This window comes from Canis aureus, chromosome 7, assembly GCF_053574225.1.
Source record: "Canis aureus isolate CA01 chromosome 7, VMU_Caureus_v.1.0, whole genome shotgun sequence".
NCBI classification, from domain to species: domain Eukaryota; kingdom Metazoa; phylum Chordata; class Mammalia; order Carnivora; family Canidae; genus Canis; species Canis aureus.
Window position 1 is genome coordinate 33,552,882 of NC_135617.1, and position 27,240 is coordinate 33,580,121.

General features: G+C 35.0%; 1 protein-coding gene across 4 annotated transcripts in view; it reads right to left on the minus strand.

Moving 5' to 3' along the window:
- Positions 1-2,187: 2,187 nt before the first annotated feature.
- MEI4 (meiotic double-stranded break formation protein 4) overlaps positions 2,188-27,240 on the minus strand; it is a 208,235-nt gene continuing 183,182 nt past the window's right edge. For 3 of the 4 annotated variants that reach the window (XM_077903318.1, XM_077903317.1, XM_077903316.1), the window contains one exon: positions 2,188-6,627. In XM_077903318.1, the coding sequence (XP_077759444.1) occupies positions 6,367-6,627 (261 nt within the window). In that variant the 3' untranslated portion in view covers positions 2,188-6,366. The remainder of the gene's footprint in view (positions 6,628-27,240) is intronic. The other variant, XR_013383184.1, reaches the window with a different exon arrangement.

Genomic DNA, 27,240 nt, shown 5'->3' on the forward strand with positions numbered 1-27,240 from the left:
ATTACCCCCACAACCTACACCCTGCCTTTTTATCTGTGCCTTCTACAACTTGTTCTCTTCTGGGCTTCGCTGTTGTTTCAATATGGTAAAAACAGAAAGCCTCTCTAATGAAATTGGGATGTAGTGTTGATTGACAAGGCTGAGTGCAAGGAAAATCCTCACATCTCTTTTCCCCAGAACGAAGGAAAATGAGTAAATAAGAGCTGCCTAAAGTTCTTTTGAGGACATATCCCTGAGATGTTTTTATTTCATTATTTATTTATAGGTTTTTTTCCCCTGTGATGTAAAGAGTTATAAAGACATTTTCTTTCTACATCATAAGATGCTTCAGAAATGTCAAATATTGTCAGCAGGATTATACTGATCAATTCTAATCAGGAGATAGAGATATTTTTCTTTATACTCACAACAAAAAAGTATGATTTTGGAGCGTAAAGAGAAATCATGCTTCATGTGTATTATTTATTTCCATGTCTAAGACTTAGGAATTAATTCTAATCCATACATGGTTGTCTGATCTTGATCCTTGCACTTGGGAAATTTAACTTCCATTGCCTTAGAAAGTGTTACACTGACTTGCAAAACAATCAGATACTAAAGCAGAATTTATATCTGTTGCATTTAAGTAAATGCCAATTTGGAAATCTCTAGGTCTTACTGCATTTTTTATTCTACCAAACTTAACAATATTTTCCATCATCCAATTTTAGTTAATAGAGTGTAAATTTCCCACTACTATAATTATCATAAGTACATGAAGCCTATGTCTAAGAACTCTTTAAAAAGGATGCAAACTGGAGTTTAACTATCAGGGTAACTATTCTCTGCACTCTGCAACAGTTTCTACGTTTGCGCAGTTAGGGCACAGCAGCTGTGGGTACCTGAGTGCTGAGAGTGCAGACTATTGATTCAGGTGCTTGTTGCCTATTTTAATCATGGCTCTGATTTCTTTTTTTTTCCCAGTCCTGTGACCATGAGCAAATTACTTACATGTTCTGTGCTTACTTCCCCATCTAACTGGGGATAATAATATACTTAACCTCAAAGGTCATTAGAAGGATTATAAGCAAAATAATAACTTAAAGAACCTGATGGCATGCCTAGCACATGCCAATTTTAGTATGCTGGTTTTAATTACCAGCCTTAATAAAGTGATGGCACAAAGGCACATGGATTATATGATATTATGTGGAAGAGGTTCTGTGTAAAAGAAAAGTACCGGGAAGCCTGGGTGGCTCAGCAGTTTGGCGTATGCTTCTGGCCCAGGACATGATCCTGGAGTCCCGGGATCAGAGTCCCACCTCCGGCTCCCTGCATGGAGTCTGCTTCTCCCTCTGCCTGTGTCTCTGCCTCTCTCTGTGTCTCTCGTGAATAAATAAATAAAATATTTTTACAAAAAGAAAAGTACCTCATGAACCAAGACCATACTGGCTTCAGAAATTATTAAGTTTACACATGGGAATTATATCAGTATTCATTTGGAGTTAGAGACATCCTCACATTTCTATAGAGTTATTTCCAGCTCAGTTTTTTTGTTTTGTTTCATAATTGGAGTAAATGTGCTCTTTCTTAGATGTTATCAAGTTGCAAGATAAGGTGCTTGATCAGCTGTGGTGAACTCTACTTCTTGCTCCTGGGCCACTGTGGAAGTGAAGGAGCCACCCATTTTAAAGACCTGAGGTTACTCTTCTCAGAACACCCTCACTGGAGCTCTCCAAGAGAGGATGGTCATGGCACGGCAGTTCTGGGGCCTGCTCCATATCCCTGATGCAAGTTAGGGCAAAAGGCACCAACGATGTAGCCAATGTTTGTGGTGGGATCCCTTAAAGATCACAAGGTAAAATATAAGAAAGGAGACTCCTCTGTCTCCCCCAAATTTTAGAATTAGTTGCAAAAGATTGGATCTCTTTTTACAAAATGAATGTTGAATTTCAGTGTGTATGTGAGAGGGAAATAACAAATACATGCTTCTCCCTGCTGGTTGAGTGTCTGGCATTTCTAATGCTCCTGAAATCCTTAATCATTCATGAAAATGTCTTAGTAGTTATGTCGTTAAAGTTAAAGCTGTGATAGCTCTATTCCTTCAGTATGTCAGGGGTGCTGTCCTTAAGCAACTTGGAGCTCACAGTAATGTAGTAAGGATGCCACATGGTGGAAGTAAATTAAACACAAGAGTTGAGAATAAGCAATCATTAATTAATTATTTATTTATTATCACACCATATTCCAGAAGCATTTAAAGAAGGTGGGATTTCATCTCTAGGTCTGAGAAATAGAATAATATATTTATAACTAAGCTATATTTACCTCATCTATAAAAACAGAACTCTGGGAAGAAGTTGAACATTCTGGTATTATTTGGGGGTATCTACTTAAGAGTAAAGTAACATCATGTCTGCATCTCTCTGCATGTTCATCATTCTATACCAGGACTAATGCAGAAAGTATAAATAAACTCATAAAGTTGATTGTAATAATTTAAAGAAAAATACCATCAAGTTTTTTGCTGAATAGGAGGGCTTAATACATATGAAATTATTCAGAAAGTAGAAATTAAATCATCCCAAATTACTTAACTGCAATTTTTTTTAGTTTTCTCTCAATGTGCCTTAAAATTTCAAAGTATTAGACTTTGGGAAATTCAGTTATTCCTGATTCATTTAAAATGAGTAACAAATTTGGGGTGCCTGAGTGGCAGTTTTTTTTTTTTTTTCCTGAGTGGTAGTTCTTAAAAGAGCAGCTAGTTTATTGACCAGATGAATTTAGTGCTGTCCAATTCTATAAGTAATTTTTAAAATTGAATTGGCTTTCAATAACAAAAATTCTTTTTATTTTTTTTTTAAATTAAGTAAATGTTATCACTCTATCTCCTTCAGCAAATACAAGCTATTGATGTTGTTGGGTCATTATAGTGACCGCTAAAACAAAATTCTGCTTTATAAATTTGATAAAAGCTAAAATTTATTATATTTATTTTATATGTGCTAATAACTGGTTTGTACACAAAGTTGGTGTTTAATATTTGATGAATAAACAAAACATAGTTATTATAAGCCAGAGCCATCAGTATTTTTTAAAAATCCTCAAATTCACATAAATATTTGGAAATGTAAATGTCTTTTTTCCTTGCCTCTCTCAGATAACTGCTTTTATCTATAGGATGCCAACAAGTATAATGGAAAAGTAAAAGTTTGTAAAAGATTGCAATAGATAACACCAATATCTTTTTATAGATCCAAGGATAAAAAACTCAGATTTGTTTTCTCCCCCACTGGGTTGAGCACTGCAGCCTGATAGTTCACCTACCCCATCTTTAAAGAGAGCTTTGTACTTTTTAGAACATAATTGATCAAAGAGGATCTGTAACTTACCTGAAGAGTCTTTACTATAATAAAATGCTACAATGTAGAAAAGAACAAGTCTGCTCTTGCTCGAGTTGGTGGTAGATAGGACAGCCGCTCTGCAGGGGCTAAGAAGCCAGCTTGCTCATAACTGCGATGATAAAAGATTTGTAGTTAAGGGCATATAAAGCTTCAATGACAACTGCCAAGAGATGGTATTTGTGAAATTTTTATAATTACCAGTATAATGAACAGGAAGTGTAGCAGATTAATTAGGTGTGGACTGGAAGATAGAATTCCTGGGGGTGAAATCTAGGTCTTCCAGGTCCTGGTGGTGTGACCTTTGCACATTCCTTTGCCAGAATTCCTCTTCTCTAAAATGCACATAATAATGCTACCTATCACATAGGGCTGTTGGGCGAATTAAAAAGAGTAAATATACATAAACACTTACTGCACTGCCTGGCGCCTATTATAGCTATACTACATGAGTGTTATAGGTTTATTATATGAATGTCAGCACTTAGTATCATTTTTATCATTTCTTCCATTTTTAGGATTACCTTGTGGTCCTCTTTAATTCTAGAGTTAGACATTAATCAAATCTTAATTGCTACAACATTCTTCAATCATTTTAATTCTAGTTTAAATCATTCATTCTCTATGGTACATCACTTGTTTGAAATTGATACAAACGTTTCATTTTATCTTCTTTTTCACCAGCAGATTGAGACTTCAATACTAAATGTGCTGCACAGTTAACAGTTAGAGAATGAAACACAGGAGAATTAAGGGTTAGGTGTCATATAATAGATTAAAAGTTAAGGGCAGCCCTAGTGGCTCCATGGTTTAGCGCCGCCTTCAGCCCAGAGCATGATCCTGGGGATCTGGGATCAAGTCCTGCGTCAGGCTCCCTGCCTGGAGCCTGCTTTTCCCTCTGCCTGTGTCTGTGCCTCTCTCTCTCTCTGTGTCTCTCATGAATAAATAAATAAAATCTTAAAAAAAAGTTAAATGTTTAAAAAAATAGTATCAGATGGAAATAATATATATCTCCATTTTGTATGTGAACAATGATCCCAACATCTTGTCTGTCCCTCTAAAATAAATACATTTTCTATGCTAATTTTCAGACCATGAAGCTTTGAAGATTATTAGAATTAAGAAATCTGTTCTAGTTACAAAAGACTTCTTAGGATCATTATGTTGGCTGGCTGCAGTGGGTCAAGGGCCACTGCTGTTGCTTATATATTTACCAACTTTGTCTAATCATTAAGAGTGAGGATGGGGAGATGTCATTTTGTGTGGTGTCATCAACTATACAAATCCCAAGAATCAAATACTATAAAAATTTCTCTGAACTCAGGATCTGGAATACCCTTCTCGTGTTTGACTAGTATGTATGCTACAGTAAATTATTTGCCCCAACTCTCCATTCTCTCCTGTATCCATGGCCTTTGCCATGTAACTTTGCAAATTCTCCCATTCTGGGAGGGTGCTTCCTTGCCTCTTTTCTCTGAGCTTGACCACTTGATGTACTTTGGCTAATGCATGTGGACAATCACAGTGTAACATTTCTCAATCTGCCATTGCCACAGAAACTCCCCTGAGTAGCTGCTTCCCTCTCAACCTGGGCCCCTGAATGAGCACTAGTGGAAGAGATGAAAGCCCAATATATAATAAAGAGCCTACCCCTGTGGGATCTGCAACCTGAGCAGAGCTTTCCAGCAGAACTCAGGTCAGATGCCTCAATCCCCAAGTGACTGACCCATAGACACTTGAGACATATTTATTGCTGTGTGCCACTGGGATTTTACAGTCATTTGTTTCATCACAATAGGTGACTTACACATTAAGTTTTATTTTAAAAAAGGCTTTCTTTTCTAGAAAGCTAGAAATAGTTCCAAAAAAACCTGTGGCAGGTGATGATATGATTTTATATACATTTGTTTTTTAAAAATGGCATTTAGGAATGGTAATTAACTTATGAAACAATATCACACATAATTTACAAAGTAAATCTATATTTGTTGTGCCCTAAATTGCACTATAGGAAAATACATAATGTGTACTCATTAAGCTAGTTTGTTATGAATTTGATAATTGAAATAAAGTCAATGAAACTGTGTAATTGGAATATTTAACTAATATTTTTAATAAGTATAAATATACTTTTGATGAGTATATTTCTGGGCAGATGTTAGATTTGTAAAAATATCCTTAATGATTTAATTATAAATGACTTAACTACATTTTAACAATAACAGAAGTATTACACATGATAAACAGAATGAAAACAAACACTTGAAAACCAAACATTTTAAACGATGAATTAGTACTTTCAAAGAACTTGACAAATATGATTTTATGAAATTAAGGGCTATTAGGTTTATAAATGTTAAAGAGTCATCCTCTAAGAAGATAGACAATGATCTTCTGTAAATGAAACTCCATTTATAACCACTTAAAGACTGTTGTTGATGAACAACAAAACTTTTAAGATTTCTTCCATTGCCTTTTAGTATCTATTATGTATAAATCTTTTAAAATGTAAATATTGTTTATGAGATAGACAATTAATGGTCCATTATAGAGAATAGAACTAGACTATATTGAGTAACTATGGTAAAAAACAGTTACATGGAAATAAGGACATTCTCAACTGAAACTGGCTGATTTTAGTATAGAAATATGACTCATAATCTTTTATATACAATTTAAAACTACTGAATTAATGATTATATTAAGAAATCCATTTAAAACACTCATTTTTTTAAAAAGATTTTTTAATTTATTCATGAGAGACAGAGAGAGGCAGAGATATAGACAGAGGGAGAAGCAGGCTCCCTGCAGGGAGCCTGATGAGGGACTTAATCCCAAGGACTCTGGGATCACGCCCTGAGCCAAATGCAGATGCTCAACCACTGAGTCACCCAGGCGTCCCTAAAACACTCATTTAAAAATTTTTGAAAATCTTTTAAGCAGAAGATCTTCATACTTCAGTATGCTTCTGACATTTAGTAAATTGCTAAGGAAGTGATTTACTTTCAACCGTTTCTACTGAGTTCAAGAGAATGCCCAGTCTCCATAAATAAAGAGTAAATAAAGGAAATGCATCAGAGAGTTGGGAAATATTTTCATCATGCTTTTGAAGAAATTTCTTGATTTCTTGGTCATCATGCACTACACTTGAAGTGTTGCCTTCTTTGGTTTCCTTTTGAAGAAGCTGCTCCAGAACCCAGAAGAGGGAGAAAATATTTTCATAGCGTGTCACATAACTGGCTTGCACCTGCAAATAAACAACAAACTTCTTTAAAAAAACATATTAGTTGTAGTTCAGCTCAGAAATAGCCAAATAAAGATATTAAATTTTTGGACAAAATTAAATTACTGTTGATAAAATTAACACTGTCCATCTTCCTATTCCTTTGGGATGGAGGGAGAACAAAGGAGAACATTTCCTTTCTTTCAAAAACTTTGCCATCTTAGTGAATGACTTTTTTCTCTCAATGGTTTAGAGATCAAAATCCTTTCTCTGTTTCATTGCTATAATTCATTACTCAGATGAATCTGAGAATACCTGACGGTGTCTTGTGTGTTGAATTCAGGGTTGTGGCAAAGACTTCCAGTGGATGACATGCCTGCCAATAACATAAGGATCTTTGAGGTAGGGTTTTAAGAGTATGTTTCAATGTATATTACTCGGTTATGATCTCTAAGAGACCAGACATGATCTCATTCTAAGACTACACAAATCAATAAGGAATAGGATTAGATTGTGTGGAATCACATACTTGGTCTTGAGAAAAAATGTAGATGTGTCTTAAGAAGTTACTGTTTGGCCCTAGAAGGTTGAAAATCAATTGAATCAAAGTAAGGCCTGGACAGCCCGGGTGGTGCAGTGGTTTAGCACCGTCTTCAGCCCAGGCAGTGATCCTGGAGACCTAGGATCAAGTCCCACATCAGGTTCCCCGCATGGAGCCTGCTTCTCCCTCTGCCTGTGTCTCTGCCTTTCTCTCTCTCTTTCTCTCTGTGTGTGTCTCTATGAATAAATAAATAAATAAAATCTTAAAAAAAAGAAGGCCTAAAAAGTGGAAATGGAAAGCATAACATGAGGGAATACAGGAATTAAATATGTAAACTGGCTTTATCATTTGCTTATTAAGACATGTATTGGAAACATTCCCCAAATCTATCCACTCTAATAGTACATAAATGAAAAGAAACATTCTTACAGAGCTCAGAGGAATGTGTTCCATAACAAGGAGATTCTATAAACAGTTAAATATATACTTTCTTTTTACTGAAGTATAGTTGACCTAACATGTTAGCTTCAGTTATAACATAATGACTTGATATTTATATATATTGCAAAATGATCACCACAGTACGACTAGTTCACATCTATCACTATACATAGTTACCAAATCCTTTTTCTTGTGATGAGGACTTTCAAGATCCACTCTCTTGGCTCCTTTCAAATATGCAATACAATGCTATTAACTATAGTTACCATACCTACATTATATCCCCATGATGTTTTTTTTAAGATTTTATTTATTTATTCATGAGACACACACACACACACACAGAGGCAGAGACACAGGCAGAGGGAGAAGCAGGCTCCATGCAGGGAGCCCGACGTGGGACTTGATCCCAGGACTCCAGGATCACATCCTGGGCTGAAGGCAGGTGCCAAACCACTGAGCCACCCAGGGATCCCCATATATCCCCATGACTTAAATTCATTTTATAACTGGAAATTTGTACCTTTCCTTTCTCTTCACCCATTTTATCCACCCCCTAGCCCTCACCTCAGGCAACTAAAAATCCATTCTGTAGATCTATGAGCTTGGTTTTGTTTTTTTTAAACATCCCACATATAACTGCATTATATGGCATTTATTTATTTTTTTCTGTCTGGCTTATATCATTTACCATATTGCCCTCCAGGTCCATACATGTCACCAATGGCAAGATTTCATTCTTTCATTATGGCTGAATAATAATCCATTGTAATGTGTGTGTATGTGCACAATACATATATATATATCTATATATATATATATTTAAATACACACACACACACACCATATCTTCTATATCCATTCATCCATCAGTGAACATTTAGGTTCTTTCCATATCTTGGCTATTGTAAATAATGCTGCAATGAACATGGGCATACATATAAACTTTTGAATTAGTGTTTTCTTTGTCTTTGGATAAATACCCTGAACTGGAATTGCTGGATCACACGGTAATTCTATTTTTAATTTTTTGAGGAATCTCCACAATATTTTCCATATTTTCCCCAATTTACATTCCCACTGATAGTGGGAACACAAGGGTTTCCTCTTCTCTACATTCTCGCCAACACTTATTATTTCTCTCTTTTTATAATAGCATTTTGAAAGGTGTGAGGAGATATCTCATTGTGGTTTTGATTTGCATTTCCCTGATGATTAGTTATGTTGAGCATCCTTCCATGTACCTGTTAGCCATACATATGTCTTGCTTGGAAAAATGTCTATTCAGATCCTCTGTCCATTTTGTAATTGGATTGTTTTTGCTATTAACTTGTGTAAGTCCTTTATATATTTTGGATATTAAGCCCTTATTTGGTATTTGATTTGCAAATATTTTCTCCCATTCAGTAGGCTGCCTTTTATTTTGTTCATGGTTTCCTTTGTTGTGCAGAAGCGTTTTAGTTTGATGTAATGCCAATTGTTTCTTTTTACTTTTACTTTTTCTTTTTTTTTTTCCTTTGCTTTAGGTGTCAAATCCAAAAACTAATTTCCAAGACCAATGTCAAGGAGCTTACCACCTATGTTTTCTTCTAGGAGTTTTATGGTTTCAGATCTTAAATTCAAGTCTTTTTAAATTTTAATTCAAGTTCATTTTTAGTTATTTTTGTATGATTTTAAGTAGTGTTTCAGTTTCCTTCTTTTGTATGTGGCTGTCCAGTTTTCCCAACACCATTTATTGAAGAGGCTACTTTCCCCATTGTACTTTCTTGGCTCTTTTGTAATAAATTAATTGACCATATATATGTGGGTTTATTTCTGAGCTATTATGCTCCACTGATCTATGTACATGTTTTTATGCCTATTCCATACTGGAATAGGCATACTGGCATACTGTTTTGATTACTACAGCTTTGTAATATAGTTTGAAATCAGGAAGCATGATGACTCCAGCTTTGTTCTTCTTTCTCAAGATTGCTATGGCTATTCAGGTTCTTTTCTGTTTTCATACATATTTTAGGATTGCTTTTTCTATTTGACACTTTCTTTTAAAGTGCTTGTAATAAGAACTACATCCTAACTGCCTGTATGTCCACTTAAGAATGTGGACTCCACATTCTTAAGTGAATATACCTAATATCTATGTGCTGATTCTCTTGATCTAGAATGGCCTTGCTCATCAATCTCTAATTACTAGGATGCTGATTGGCCTTCAGTGCCTATCACAGATGCCACATATCCACTGAGCCCTTCCCGAGCCCCTCAATTTTATAGATTTGAACTATTTGTCTTACATTCTGGTTGGTTATATTTAGTTGGTTATATTTATTTCATCACCCGTTTAGATTCTAAACATGCTTAAGAGAAGCAAGTATATGTGTTCCCATCACTATAGTTTCTATGATTCCTAAAACAATGTCTTTCTTGCCAATAGTAGATCTCAATATACATTTGTTGTTTTGAATTGAACAGTGATTACAGTAATGTAAAATGAACCACTATAGATACATACTGGCTACTGTCTGAAGGAGAATCACAGTGACATTTTTCATTATTAAAGTACTTTTCAAATACTTTCCTTTTCCAAACTAAAAAAAAAAACCCACTAAAACACTAAAAAAAATGTGTTTAACCCGGTCATGTCAGCAATACTTAAATACTTGTCAACCTGCTCACTAATGACCATAGATGGTCCAAATCCTGTGTGAGTTAACAGATAATTCTTCCTTGGAACTATTGTTATATCTGCTTAACCTATTTAGACATTAACATTATTATTAGGTGGCAGTAAAATACAAACTCTATTCTAAAAAGGCACATTTATTTCATTCACTTTGAAGCTTTAAATACAACAGGGTACTGTCTGTATAATGATAATCTAGGCAGGAGTGTTGCAATGGTTTTAGGTTTCTATTAATAATATTAGCTATAAAAAAATAATAATAATATTAGCTATATATTCCAGCATTTATCCTACTGGGCTCTTAAAATACATTAGCATTTTGTGAACTGAATGGCTATTCTTTTTTAAAATGATTTAGATTAACTTTTAGTTAACACTGGTATTCAAGTATAACATAATTTTATGAACAATACAAAGTTGTCAAATTGTGCTTATCACAGAATAAGGGAATTTCTCCTTTCTGATAAATGCCATTGCATTCCAAGCAATTTCAGGGCAAGAGTGTGAAGCAGGCAGAGTGTGTCGTGTGTCCTGGTATCTTTCCATTGGCTTTGAGATTCTTACTTTGGGTATGTTTAGCTCTACTTCCAGGTGGGCTGGGAGCCCCCCTGTAGTGCCCTATCTCTATGCTGTTTTGAACTTCGCTTTTACTCTTACCAGAATTTATCTGTCTTGGGATCTGCCACTATCCTAAATGACTATACTAAATCATTTGATACATTCTTTTACTCTAAGATCTTACCAGTTATAGAATAGTAATTTGAAACTAACTCTCTCTCTTTAGGGACAGTATGCACTTAACCAACATGTGCCTTAGCACCCTTTCCTTTCAACATGCTAAAATGGCATGTCTGTGGGGGAGCTCTTTCCCGTAGTTCCCAGACTTCATCACACTGGCAGCTGCCTGCTCTGATTAATCATATGGTCAGGCACTTTCTGAATTAGTGCATAAACTGAATAAAAACAAAAATAAATGTTAGTAAGGTAATAGTCTACTGTATGCTGGTGTTATTTTTATACTCAGCATCAAACTTGATTGAATCACATCAGTATTGGAAAATACCCAACACAGGTGGAACATGCTTACCAGGAAAATAATCAAATGTTTTGCCTGAACATCCTGCCAGGAAGACTGAATGACCCCTAAATCTGAGCAAGATGGCTGTATATATCTGAAAAAAAATGCTATCACCTTATCTTTCAGTCCAGGCCTTTAAGAATTGAAGGAACCTTGAGATGAAGCTGCTAGAGTCCCATGACTACTTATTATTACCTAATCCCATTTTATATAATAGGGGACCTTCAAAAGAGAAAATGCTTTCTGGGTAGAAGAATCGCCAGATATTTTTGTAGAGTATTTTCAGAATCAAAACATTTATTTTTCTATTCTTAAAGCTGGGCTTCAGAAAGGTAAAATCTCCAAATATTTTTTTTTTCAGTGGTGAAAAATATTAATTTTCTTTACATGCTGCTAAATTTCACTTTAAAACTTATATTCTGAAATTAGGCTATTGACTCATAATGCCAATTTCCTAATTATTGTTTTAGTTGGGATTCAGTCAAGGTTAACTGGACATTTTTGTAGAGACTTATTATCCTTGAAGCAGCCACTGCTACTTGCTTATTCCAAATCTAATTCTTCCTCCCTTTTCATCAAAAGAAACCCAGTTTTGCTCAGGGTGGCAATAGATCAACTAAAAATATCTATTTCAGTCTCTTTTGAGGCTAATTCTGTTCAAAGAGATGGAAATAAAAGTAACCACGTGGGGCTTCGGGGGAAGCTCTTTAATAGTAGGCAAAGGCTGGTAGAAGGCAGCTTTGCCTTCCCTCTTCACCATTGTTTCTGCTTGGAAATACCAATGCATTGCTTGGAGGCAGAGTAGCCATCTTGTGAGCTTGTGAGGTTTGTGAGGGCCACCCATGGGTCAGTAAGAAGGGCCAGATTCTGGAGGCATAAGGCAGCTCAATATACCTATGCAGCATGGTTGTACCTTCCTGCACTATGCCCAGATCCCCTTCTTCCATTTTGGTCTTTTAAAATTGGAACCCTGAGACTTTAGCTAGGCAGGAAGGGGGCTCTAAGGGTTTCTTTGCTTTGAGAGAGTGCTGCCTTCTGCTGTCTCTACCATAGGAGGGACAGAGATGCATAAAGTGCAATAACAAAGTCACATTTCTTGACAGTAGATAATGTAAGAAGTGTACTGTACATTTGAGATGTAGCTCGCAGTTTAGATGTTCATATTTAATACCAAAAAATGTGATAGTTCATTAAATTCTACAGTTTGATAATTTATGTGTGCTAGCCAAAGGCATACAAAGGTGAAGTCTGACACTTTCAGAAATATGCATGCTGTTATGGAAGGGGTGAAAACACAACACAATGTTTTTCTTATTGCTACAAGAGCAAGAGGAGAAGGAAAAAATTGGATCATTACAGGGCAGAAAATCAAGTCAAAGAGTATAGGCGAATAACCCAAATGTTAAATTAAATGTTCACTGAATATAAATATACCATTGGCTTAGTATCCTCCATGCCAGAATTTATTGGACAGAAGCAATAAGTAAGATACAACTTAAATTAGTAGTCTCTAAAAGAATGAATTAAACATAATACTTTACAGGAAAAAGGTCAGTTGTCATCATGATAATTAAGTGGGAAACGTATCCCTGAGTTTTAATAACTTAGCCTTTTTAATCTGCTAGAAAGCAAAGAAGGCAGTAGATTTCAGTGAAGGAGATGAGGAGGATGAAGTTAACCCTCTATCACCAGTTTACTAAGCAGCTTGCAGCCTCTCAAGCACAGGAGAAAGCCCTGAAAGAACTACCAAATAAGCAGGGGCTTACCTTGGGACCCATCACAATCTTGAGCATGACCATGCTACCAACAGTGCTTGAGAACAGAGTAGGAAAACCATATGCACATCATAAATAATGCGTATTTATTTATTTATTTATTTATTTTATTTCTAAAAGGCTTTATTTATTTGAGAGAGCAAAACAAGAGCAAAGGGGGAGGGACAGATGGAGAGGGAAGGGGAGAAGCAGACTCTCCACTGAATGCCAAGCTCCATGTGATCCCAGGACGCCGAGATCCTGACCTGAGCCAGAGTCAGATACTTAACTGACTGAATCACCCAGGTGCCCATGCATGTATATTTAAAATCAGTGCACTTATGATTGCAATAGAAGCATACGTCTTTTTAAAACTATGTCTCTGCAAAAATGGTGTTATATCCTTTTCTGTCCCCCATAACCTGGATGCCAAACCATACCAAAGGTTTATAAAGCAAAAGGCTGATCAGAGCAGAGTATAGATAATTAGGAAAGATTTCTTGGGATCCCTGGGTGGCGCAGCGGTTTGGCGCCTGCCTTTGGCCCAGGGCATGATCCTGGAGACCCAGGATCGAGTCCCACATCAGGCTCCCGGTGCATGGAGCCTGCTTCTCCCTCTGCCTGTGTCTCTGCCTCTCTCTCTCTCTCTCTCTCTGTGACTATCATAAATAAATAAAAAATTAAAAAAAAAATTAAAAAAAAAAAAAAAAAAAGGAAAGATTTCTTAAGATGAATTGTAAGCCAGGGCTCAAAAGGAGTAAGGGGTACAGACTCGTGAATCATCGTTTGATCAGACTGACAGGTAAAGAAGAATAAAAAAGGATCCAATGGGTATTAATCCATTTTGCCTTATATAGACAATGGTATGATTATCTGCCTAAGAAATTAAATCCTAGAGACTGGTTCTAAAGGCTTATGTTTAATTTGGGGGGTTGCTTAGATGAAAAGTTCTAAACTACTGAAACTACTAACATTTGTAATTTTGATATTTTGCCATGTTTCATATGGGAAATAATTCAAGGATGCAAGCTACTCATGAAAGAAATATACATAACAAAAGTTTAAATGTTTTTTATGAGCCTTGTCTAAAAATAATGACTTTCTCATTAGCCAATTTTACCTATTTTTCACAAATGTTTCTTAAGGCTGAAATTATATAATAAAGTAACAAAATGAATAGACTGAAAAAGAAAATGGCCTATAGTGGGCAAGGAGTTTGGACAAGGATCACGGAAAGGGAAAGGGTGATTTGTATTTGTTTGACAAAAAATATCTAGGCTGAGACTACAGATGAGAAAGGTGTGGGGGATCCCTGGGTGGCTCGGCAGTTTAGCCCCTGCCTTTAGCCCAGGGCGTGATCCTGGAGTCCCGGGATCGAGTCCCACCATCAGGGTCCCTGCATGGAGCCTGCTTCTCCCTCTGCCTGTGTCTTTGCCTCTCTCTCTCTCTCTCTCTCTGTCTCTGTCTCTCAGGAATTAATAAATAAAATCTTAAAAAAAAAAAAAAGACAGGTGTGGCAGAGGCCCCTGTTGGTTGAAATCTTTGAGAAAATAGAATCTTATTAAGCAAGGTTGTTTTTCCTGTTTGTTTATTTGTTTGTTTTGTAAAGGAAGGCCATCAACTGAACACACATTCATTGTTTATTAAACCCCAGCTGTGCCATTTACTAGCTATGTGAGCTGAGCAAGTTATTTAACCTCACTAAACCTACCTTTCCTTATTTAAATTTGGAAATAACATAGGTTAACTCCTCCCTGGGGTTACTGAGAGAAAAAAGACTAAATTACATGTTCAAAACCCAGCACAGGACACAGACATATTTACATATTAAAACATGCACATTTTCAAATAAACATTATATATTATCTATTATTATCACAATCATTGTTATATTTCTTAAAGAATTATTTATTTATTAGAGAGAGAGAGAGAGAGAGAGAGAGAGAATGAGCAGGAGGGTTAGAGGGAGAAGGAATCTCAAGCAGAGCCTGACATGGAGCTCGATTTCAGGACCCTGAGATCATGACCTGCGCTGAAACCAAGAATCGGTTGTGTAACTGACTATGCCACCCAGGTACCTCATTATCGTTATATTTTTACCCAATGTGAAAAAGATAGTCTCTATCTAAAAGGTACCCTGCACCTGGAGGAAGGCTACTGCTATACTCAAGTATTATACTGTGGTCAATTTTTGAAAGCATTTCAAGCTTGCTGGAAATTGTTCACCTAGAGTTGTGTGAAGAACCTAAAGATGTGTCTTCATCTACTTTCCTGTACCAAGGAAGTCCTTAAGAGACAACAATAGCAGAGCATTCTTTTTTTGTATAGAAAGGTGATGCTGAGAAACTAAAATGTGAGATAATTATTTTAGAGCCTTTCTGAAATTAGAAGGCTATGCAGATAGTGTCCATATACATTAAATGCAGTCTTAAGTGATACGTACAACTGTAAAATGGTCCATCAGCTCAGTCCTTGCCTCTAATTCCCTAACAAGACATGATATCTATACAACCAGCTTGATTGTCTTTTGTTGTTGTTGTTGATGTTATATCCTCTAATTATCTGACTAGTGTGAAATAGATCAACTTGTTCAAGTCTATCCTAGAGGCAAGTTGGTAAAAATGAGTTTGATTCCTAATAGTTTGTCCTTCTGGTAACAAACCTGATAATGTCATAGACTAAATCCCAAGTACGTACAAATTTTATATCTGTACTTTTCTCCATGGAAATATCCTGTGCTTTGACTCCTATTTATCATTTTCTTGGTCATCAGAATAAGCAGACTGGTGGATATGGTAAGATAAATTCCACACAGACTCTAATTCTCAGATTTCTTCACATAAAGAATAGGGACTTCCTAATACGTGGACATGGCATTTTTCTGTTCTTTTTTTAAAACTTTATTTATTTATTAATGAGAGATATGAAGAGAGAGGCAGAGACACAGGCAGAGGGAGAGCAGAGAGAGAGGCATAGAGAGAGAAGCAGGTTCCATGAAGGGAACCCGACGTGGGACTCGATCCCAGGATTCCAGGATTGCCCTGGGCCTAACCACTGAGCCACCCAGGCTGCCCCAGCATTTTTCTGTTCTAACAGATTTCCTGAGCCAACTGTAAACAGCTTTACACTGAAACTTCACTGCTTTCTCAGGATCTGTACCCTTCATTATGGAGTCGTCAATCCCACTCATAGGACAATTTTCACCATTTTATACCAAAATATGAAACTTCATCTAAGGCTGGAAATCCATTTCCAGTACATTTGAGAAGCAAACAGATCATTTACTAGTTTGGACTTCCATCACAGTAGTTCTTGACAAAGCAGTACAAACCAGATAATTTGGTTATCATATAAGAGTCTATTAAGTGAAAGGACAGTTGAGAGACTGGAATAAAAGCAGCTAAATTCCTTTAGCACTAATTCAGCTAGGAGTACTTAGCACTTTAAAATTTTGATTCTGCATGCTTTGCACTCCTCACTCTCTCCTATTGCATTTATTTGGTACTGTCATGTGCCGTACCCTGTGGTAAGTTCTGGCAATGCAGAGCTGAATAGGACAAGATCCCTACCTATATAAGAATTCCTAGTATACTCCTCAGAAGACAAAGAAGTACATAAATAATGGCAATGCAGAGTGCATGCTACCTGTAAGGGTGATAAAACAATTCTAAAGAGAACTGAGTCTAGGGTGTGAGAAGATGCTAAATTTCAGGAAATTAGTTTAGTCATGAGTGGGGCTATTTCAGGCTCACTTAGTCCTAGGGGAATGGTGGGATAGTTTTGGAGAGAAGACTTGAAAGTTTTTATCAGCATTGGTAAAACACCTGTTTGGCTACTACCACAGGGGCCTCTGTCTCTGGCTGGTGAAAATGCACTGAAGCGAAGGAGAGGCAGAGAGCATAGAGAGGTGTGGGGAAAGATGTCACCAAGCTCTACAATATCCCACACCTCAGGATTCTCTAAGGCAGTGGAACCAGACTAAATGGACTCATGTGTTTGGTTCCTTGAGGTCTGTGCCACTTAAATGTTTAATACTCATTTTCCTGAAGGAAGACACAGATCATGACACACAAAAGTAGTATTCTTGAGAGAAAATGTACTATTTCACCAAGTTAAACTATTTCCATCATGTCATTAAGACAGAGCTTGAGAAAAGAAATCAAAAGTGGTGAAATATCTGATACATATTAAAAACAGATCCAGATGGCCATTACTGATGGAAAACAAATGTCCAAATAGCCAATGGGAGTAAAATCGACATGAAGCATTCTTATTCAGGACTCTAAATAAAGATTATCCAAGACAGCATCAAAAGCTGCCCAATGAGGCAGAAGGCAGGAGCCAGATTTGTTGGAGTAGCATCAATGACTGCCCAGCTAGGCAAAAGCCAGAGGCTAAAATAATTTCCTAGAGGCTATGTATCTAACCTTTGATAAAGTTGACAAATTAAGTGAGAAATGTGTGTTTGTGTTAAGGTTTATGTATTTAAGAGCACTGGATCCAAAGCCCAAAATCAAAGATGACATAGTGACTAGATCCTTTGTAATAATTTTGTTTGGAAACTGAAAACCAAATCAGAATGGTCTCAGATAATCTACCAAGTATCCCCCAAAGGCCAACTAAATAGGGTTGGAATCACAGAAATTAAAAGTCAATATGCTTGTCCCTTTTGTCTTCCTATTTTCAATATGTATCACCAGTAATTCAATAATGAAACCACTTTATCAGAGCTTGATAAACTGCACAACAAATGGAAAAGTTTGGAAACACAATGGACTAAAACTCTGTGTTCTTAAAAACATTTTACGTTCTTAAAAACATTTTACGTTGTTGTTGTTGTAGAGACCAGGCAGAGAGCAAGGTACTTGATACATTCTTGTTCTTTTAAAAATGAACCAACCACTATCTCTCCTTTTTAAAAAATAAGTCTATTTGAGATATAATTGACCTATAGTATGATGGACCCATTTTAAGTGTTTAGTTTTATGAATTTGATAAATTATTTGTAAGAACAAGGAAATGTCATAATACAATTCATAATACAATAATATCTGGTTAAAGAAAGAGCAATCATACTATAACCATGTGATATTGTTTAAAAATATTTTAAATGTTACCTTTTCTCTAGGTAATTTTTTTATTAAAATATATATACATTTAATTGTTTTCACTACTATCTGAAATACTTCTTCAAACTGAACTTTAATTTTCTTATCTGAGAGTACTCTAGAGAAATTTTTGAAAAGACAAGATCTGTAGGTAATGCCAAAAGGTTAGGAGAAGCAAGTAGACTTCAAACTATGAGATAACTTTTCTGGTTTTAACTATTTTCATTATCTTAACGCTGAGATGCTGCTAGGGAAATGAATCTGTCACAAAAATGCTAAGTAACTCCCAGAAAAAGCGTTCTTATGTTAGGAGCTGGTAAAAGTCACTACCTGACAAAAAAAAAAATGGGAAAAAAAAGGGGGGAGGGGATATAGAACCAGAGAGAACTGAGGCTTCCATTAGCTCTCTCATTCAAATAACATTTCCTTCCTAGCTACTGCCAACCATGAGGTTGAGATGGAAATTACACAAAATTACAGAAGTATGGCTTCATATCCTTAGGCATCACAATTTAAGGTGAGGTTAAAAACGCAAACAATCACAATATATTGTGATATATATCGTAACAGTCATGTCTACAGTGTTATAGTGGCATTGCTAAATGGATAACAGTAAAAAAAGCATGATGAATGCACTCAGCAAATAATCTCAATGGAAAATTCTAAATGTTACTGTTTTGGAAAATTAAACTAGCAATGGCTTACAGGGAAATGAAATACATGATAGGAAATTCATATAGTAACTTAAATGCAGCGAAAACAAAACAAGTAGGAAAACAATTTAGTATCCGTATAAAACACCGATGTCAAATATATTTTTCAGATACCTATAAAAAATAAAATCAAGTATTCTGGGGAGATACTTACATTTAAAAGACATATCAATTAGTTTAATTAACCAACAGTATATAGACCTGGATATATACTTTATAAGCAGTTATTTTCAGAAAAAAAAAATGTGCCCAATAAGTTGACTATCATTGGTTAATTTCAAAGATGTTTAAAATAAACATTAACTACATTTTAAAAGTAATGATATTTGTTTCTTAATTTGAGTCTGAAATTCCAAAAAAATTTTACCTTTTTAAGAAACTATGATGCTAACTTTAGAAGAGTGACATATTCCTTATTTAAATTCAATCCTAAATAAAAACTCTGGATCTGATATAACAACGATATTAAAGTTTTATATAAGATGATATATTTACTAATACAACAAAAACCCTCCAAATATTTAAGGAAAGTGGCTTCAGTAAGAAAAAAATGAATGTTCAGTTGAAAAGCTTTTTAGTATTCTAATTCATAATGTTATATATATAAAGGAATACAGTAGTTCCTTGTAAAATAACTTTTTGGGAATAAAGTCTCACTTATCTGGATGTCTAATTTCCAAACATCAAACATCTTAGAATTTGTAGTCTCTGAGCCAGTGAAAGAGCTACCAGGAAACTATTCCTGGTAGACTGCATGCTACTCTACAGGGAGGGTCACTGGGTCCTCACTTATTTCCTCAGCTCACACTATGAGCTAATTCTTAAGATAACAAAGGCAGAGCAGGAAATGCTACCAGAGGAAATTAAAAAGAGCAAGAATTGATAGCAAAGGAGAAGTTAGAAAAAACTAAAATTCAGACATGATCATTTCTGGATCTTTTAGAATGGGAAAAGAGTTCAATATGCTTGAGTTGAATGTGTTGCCAAGTATGTAACAGCCAGCACAATTCAAAAACAGATGATGAATCTGGAAAATGCATAAGTGATGCTTGATTTGCTCTATTTAGTAAGTAGTCAAAACATACCACAGAGTTCCATTAAAATGTTAAAATAAAATTTAAGAAGTATCTTATTTGTGTGGTAAATTTTCTCATGCAGAATACTTAATTTTTCTACTGATGTTAGATGATGTGACATACTATCAAATAACATTACCTACTTGAGCCTAACGAATATGTTTCTGGGGATTATCCATAGAAAATTACTACAAAACAGTTACTCTTAGCAGGTATACTAGAAAGTTTACTAGTATTATCTTTTCAAAGATATAGTTTTTAGAAAACTCATTTAGAGAAAAAGAGAACCCAAACTATTTTAGGAAAATGTGTGTGTGTGTGTGTGTGTGTGTGTGTATACACATGTACACATGAATAAATGTATTTATGTGCGTATATAAGCACATATAATTAATATGGACATAATTATCTATTTTATTTATTTATTTATTTATTTATTTTTTAAAGATTTATTTATTTATTTATTTATTCATGAGAATACACAGAGAGGAGAGAGAGAGAGAAGCAGAGTCACAGGCAGAGGGAGAAGCAGGCTCCATGCAGAGAGCCTGACGTGGGACTTGATCCCAGGTCTCCAGGATCACACCCTGGGCTGAAGGTGGCGCTAAACTGCTGAGCCACCCGGGCTGCCCATAATTATTTATTTTAATGATCCATGAGAGTGTATATTTTGGCAATAATAACATTTTATATATGTAGTTTTGAAACAATTACGGGAAAACCTATATAGGCTCTCAAAAAAAAAAAGAACTTTGGCTTAAAGGTATATTATTTTTCATAAAAGTGTAGTAAAACTATTTAGTAAGCATGCATTCTATAGTGAAGAATTTGGTCTTTGTACCTCAATCCTGGGAGACAACCTCTAAATCCTTTGAATTTCCTTAGTGACAGGACTGTCTTTGTCATTCATAGTCAGTCCATCGCTCCCACCTGAGATTATGCTAACAAGAAGAGTAAGGACAGGAGCTATCATCTCAGACACCAACCATGTATTTAGAGAATTGGGGCATTGAGCCAGGCTGACCTCTAGGGAGGGGAGAGGACAGAGACAGTTCTGTCATGTGTCCAGCAATTCAATCATTTCTATAGAAAGACTCTTTGGTAAAAACTCTTGAAAGTGATACCAGGTGGATCTTCCTTGTTGGTAACCAAATTGATAAATGAAAAGGGTGCTGTATTCACATTCCATGAAAAAAGCACAACCTGGAGGCCCATGGTCTTGGGGTTGGCATCTGAAGTAGGGCAGTCTTGATGGGAACTATACCTTCAGCTCTTGGGGGTTTGTACTAATTCATGTAATTAGCACCAGAAAATTAAACTGGATTGTAATATACACATGTCTTGAAATTAAGGCAAATTATGTGAAGGTATGCAGATAATCTAAGGAAGTCACAGAAATATAGTCTTTTAAAAAATTATTTATTTATTTATTTATTCATGAGAGACACACACACACAGAGGCAGAGACACAGGCAGAGGGAGAAGCAGGCTCCATGCAGGGAGCATGATGTGGGACTCTATCCCGGGACTCCAGGATCACATCCTGGGCCGAAGGCAGGTGCTCAACCACTGAGCCAGCCAGGGATCCCCAGAAGTCACAAAAATATAAACTTCATAAGATTTTCCCCTCATAGGGGATCCCTGAGTGGCTCAGCGGTTGAGCGCCTGCCTTCTGCCCAAGGCATGATCCTGAAGTCCCAGGATAGAGTCCCATACTGGGCTCCCTGCATGGAGCTTGCTTCTCCCTCTGCCTATGTCTCTGCCTCTCTCTCTCTCTCTCTCTCTCTCTCTCTCTCTGTGTCTCTCATGAATAAATAAATAAAATCTTAAAAAGAAAATATTTTCCCCTCATATTTCATAAGTTTATAAATTGAGGTATAATTGACATATAATATTGTATTTGTTTCAAATGTGCAACATAATGATCCAATTTATATATATATATGTGAAAAATCACAGTAAGTCTAGTTAACATCCATCATCACAGAGTTACAAAATTTTTTTTTGTGATGACAGCTTCTACGATTTGCTCTATTAGCAACTTTCAAATATGCAATATAGTATTATTAACTACAGACAACATGCTGTACATTACATTCCTATGACTTATTTATAACTGGAAGTTTGTACCTTTAGACCCCTTCTCCCATTTTACCAACTCACTACCTCATGCCTTTGTCAAGCACTAATTTGCTCTCTGTATCTATGAGCTTATTTTTTGTTTTGTTTTTTAAATTCTGTATATAAGTGAGATCATATGGTATTTGTCTTTGTCTGAAATACTTACCATAATGCCCTCAAGATCTACCCATGTTATTGCAAATGGTAAGATTTATTTTATTGTCCAAATAGTATTTCACTTGGTATACTTATATAAAAAAAAATATATATATATATATATATATATATAAATCTCACATCTTTTTTTATCCATTTATCCATTGTTTTTGTTTCCATATCTTAGTTACTGTAAATAATTCTGCAATGAACATGAAGCTGCTTATATCTTTTCAAATTAATGTTTTCATTTCATTTTCTCTATACCTAGAAGTGGAATTGCTGGGTCATATGGTAGTTCTATAGGTTACATTTACTTCAGTAGTGCACTATGATTCCCTTTTCTCCACATTCTTGCTAACACTTGTTATTTTTGTCTTTTTGGGAATGGGCATTCTGAAGGTTGTAAAGAGATACCTCACTGAGATTTTATTTTGCACTTCCCTGATGATTAGTGATGTTGAGCATCTTTTCATGTACCTGTAGGCCATCTGTCTATTTTCTTGGGAAAACATCTATTCAGATATTCTGCTATTTTTAATTGGACTATTTGGAGTGGTTTGCTATGGAGTTGTATGGGTTTTTATATATTTTTGTACATTAACCCCTTATCAGGTATATGTTTTCCAGATATTTTATCCCATTCACTAGGTAGACTTTTCATTTTGTTGATGGCTTCCTTTACTGTGCAGAGACGTTTTAGTATCATGCAGTCCCACTTATTTATTTTTGCTTTTGTTACTTCTGTCTTAGGTGTCAGATTCAAAAAATTATTTCTAAGACCTCTGTCAGGGAGCTTACTGAATATTTTTTCTTCTAGGAGTTCTATAGTTCATATCTGATGTTCAAGTTTTTTATCCATATTTTTTTGTGTATGGTGTAAATATAGTAGCCCAGTTTCATTCTTCTGCAAGTATCTGGCCCAGTTTTCCCAAAGTGCTTCAAGAGACAGTCCTCTTGATTCCTTTGTCATAAATTATATAGCAAATAAATCCATCCACATTCATGGATTTATCTCGGGGCTGCTTATTCTGTTCCATTCATTTGGTGTGTTTTTATACCAATACCATACTGTTTTAATTACTATAACTTTGTAATATGGTTTGAAGTGTCATACAGGGAGTGTAACACTTCCAGCTTTGTTCTTTTTTTTTTTTTTAAGATTTATTTATTTGAGAGACAGCGAGCATGTGTGCATGTAGTGGGAGGGACAGATGGAAAGGGAAAGAGAATCTCAAATAGACTCCACTCTGAGTGCAGAGTCCAATGCATGGCTCGATCTCACAAACCTGAGATCACAACCTGAGTCAAAACCAAGAGTCAGATGCTTAATCAACTGTGCTACCCAGGCACCACTGTTCTTATTTCTAAAGATTGCTTTGGTTATTTGGGATTTTTTTGTTCCATACAAAATTTAGATTTGTTCTAGTTCTGTGAAAAATGGCATTGGAATTTTGATAGGGATTTCACTGAATCTGTAGATTGCTTGAAAATAGTAATTCCACAAAAAAAAAAAAGAAAATAGTAATTCTTCTAATTTGTGATAGAATATCTTTCTTTTTATTTGTGCCATCTTCAATTTCTTTCATCAGTGTCTTACAGTTTTCAATGTACAGGTCTTTCACTTCATTTAAATTTATCCTAGGTTAGTATATTCTTTTTGATGCAATGTAAAGGGGATTTTTTCTTAATTTCTGTAATAATAGTTCATATTCGTGTATAGAAATGCAATAGATTTTTTTACATTAATTTTGCATCTTACAACTTTACTGAATTCATTTATTATTCTAACAGTTTTTTTTGGTGGAGTCTTTAAGGTTTTCTATATATAGTATGTGACATGTAAATAGAACAGTTTTACTTCTTTTCTTTCCAATCTAAATATCTTTTCTTTTTTCTTGTCTAATTGCTCTGGCTAGGACTTCTAGTACTATGTTGAATAAAAATGGTAAGAATGGGCATCACTGTCTTACTCTGATCTTACAGGAAAAGTTTTCAGCTTTTCACTGATGAGTACAATGTTAGCTGTGGCTTTGTCATATATGCCCCTTTTTATGTTGAAGTGTGTTTTCTATATATCCACCATACTGAGAAGTTTTTTTTTTTTTTTTTTTTTTAGTTTTTTTTTATAAATGGTGAATTTTGTCATTTATTGAACTGATCTTATGGTTTTTACCTTTCATTGTGTTAATATGGTGTATCATATTAATTTATAGATGTTGAATCCTCTTTGCATGCCTAGAATAAATCCCACTTGATCACAGTGTACAATTGGGCTAATATATTGAATTCAGTTCACTAATATTTTGTTGAGAATTTTTGCATTTAATTTCCTCAGGGCAATAGGCCTGTAGTTTGTGGTGCAGTATCCTTGCCTGGTTTTGGAATAATGGTAATGGGAGCCTTATGAGTCTGGAAGGGCAACAACATGAGTGGAGCTAGGGAGTATAATGCTAAGCAAAATAAGTCAGAGAAAGACAAATACCATATGGTTTCACTCATGTGTGGACTTTAAGAAACAAAACAAATGGGCAAAGGCGGGAGAAAAGAAAGAGAAACAAACCAAGAAACAGACTCTTAACTATAGAGAACAAACTGATGGTTACCACAAGGAGGTGGGAGGGAGGATGGGTAAAACAGAGGATGGGGATTAAAGAGTACACTTATCATTATGAGCACTGTATAATTTATAGAATTGTTGAATCACTATATTATTAAAAAAAGAAAAGTAAGAAAAGAAAAAGAAAAAATGAGTCTGAAAGAGTTCTCTCCTCTTCTATTTCTTGGAAGAGTTTGAGAACTGGTATTCAATTATTACTTGAAAATTTTGTAGAATTCACCAGTGAAACTGTCGAGTCCTGAACTTTTGTTTGTTGGGAGGTTTTTTGACTCAATACTCCTACCAGCAACTGGTCTTTTCAGATTTTTCTATTTCTTCGTGATTCAGTCTTAGAGGATTGTATGTTTTTAAATATTTATTCATTTCTTCTAGATTGTCCAATTTGTTCCTGTATAACTGTTCACAGTTCTTATTATCCTCTATGTCTGTAGTAGCAGGTGTGCAGCTTCTCTTTCGTTTCCAATATTATTTATTTGAACCCTCTCTCTTTTTTCTTGGTGAGTCTAGATAAAGATTTGTCAACTTGTTTATCTTTTCAAAGAGCCAGCTCTTAGTTTCACTGATGTTTTCTATTGTTTATTTTGTCTGCATTTCATTTATTTTCCCCTTGATCTTTATTATTTCCTTCATTTTACTAACTTTGGGCTTCATTTGTTCTTCTTTTTCTAGTTCTTCTAGTTATAGAGTGTTAATTTGAGATTTTTCTTGTTTTATGAGGTAGACCTCTATTGCTATGAACTTCCCTCTGAAAACTGCTTTTGCCACATTTCATGAACTTGGAATTGTATTTCAATTTTCATTTATCTTACGGTATTTTTAGATTTCTTTGATTTCTTCATTGACCCATTTGTTGTTCAGCAGCATGATTAATCTCCACATATTTGTGCTTTTTCCTGTTTTCTTCTCATAATTGATGTCTAGTTTCATACCACTGTAGTCAGAAAAGATGCTTGCAATGATTTCAATCTTCTTAAACTTATCGAGACTTGTTTTGTGGCCGAATATGTGGCCTATTCCAAATAATATTGCATGTGTACACAAGAAAAACGTGTATTCCACTTATTTTGGATGGGATATTCTATATACATCTTTAAGTCCACCTGGTCTAATGTGTTCTTTAAAGCCAAGGTTTCCTTATTGATTTTCTTCTGGATGACTTATCTATGAAGGTAAATGGAACGTTAATATTTCTTCTTATTTTAGTTGCATCACTGTCAATTCTTTTAGGTCTATTTATATCTGCTTTATGTTAAGATATTCCCGATTTGAGTGCATAAATTTTTACAAATATTATGATCTCTTCTTGGATTGTACCCTTTATATAATATTCTTCTTTGTTTTTTGTTATAATCTTTGCTTTCAAGTCTATTTTGTCTGATATAAGTGTAGCTATATCAGCTTTCTTTTAGTTTCCATTTATATGAAATATCTTTTTCCATCCTTTACTTTCAGTCTATATGTGTCCTTAGAACTGAAGTGAGTCTCTTATAAGCAATTATATAAATGAATCATGCTTTTTAATCTATTCACCCACTTTGATTGAAGAATTTAGTCCATTTACATTCAAAGTGATTATTGAATTATTGCTAAGTATGTACTTACTGCCATTTTGTAAAATTTGTTTTGTCTGTTTTGTAGTTACTCTCTGTCTTGTTCTTGTTCTCTTGCTCTCTTCCCTGTGGTTGGATAACTTTCTTTAGTATTATGTTTATATTTTTCTCATTATCCTTAGTGTATCTACTATTTTGCTTTGTGTTTACCGTAAGGTTCATATATGACAGCCTATATATACATATGTCTATTTTTAGTTGGTAGCAACTTAAAATTGAATACATTTAAAAAGTTATGGTTTTACTATCCCCTTTCATTTTTAATGTCATATTTTGTATCTTCTTATTTTGTGTATCGCCTGGCCAATAATTATAGTCACTTTTACTATTTGTTTTTTAACCTTTGTAATAGCTTTATATGGGTTTAATCCACCATCTTTACTTTATATTCACCTTTATCAGTGAGATTTTTACTTTCATGTTTTTTTGTTATTAGTAACTTTTTCTTTTCAGCTTAACAAAGTCTTTTTAACTTTTTTTTTTTTTGTAAGACTGGTTTAGTGGTGATAAGCTCTTAGCTTTTGTTTGTCTGGAAATCTCTTTATTTCTCCTTCAATTCTGACTGATAACTTTGCCAGGTATATTTTTGGTTGGAAGATTTTTTCCTTTCACACTTTGATATATCATGCCACTCCCTTCTGGTCTGCAATACTTCTGCTGAAAACTCAGCAATAATCTTATGGGGTTTCCCTTGTACATACAAGTTGTTTTTTCTTGATGCTTTTAAGATTCTCCTTTT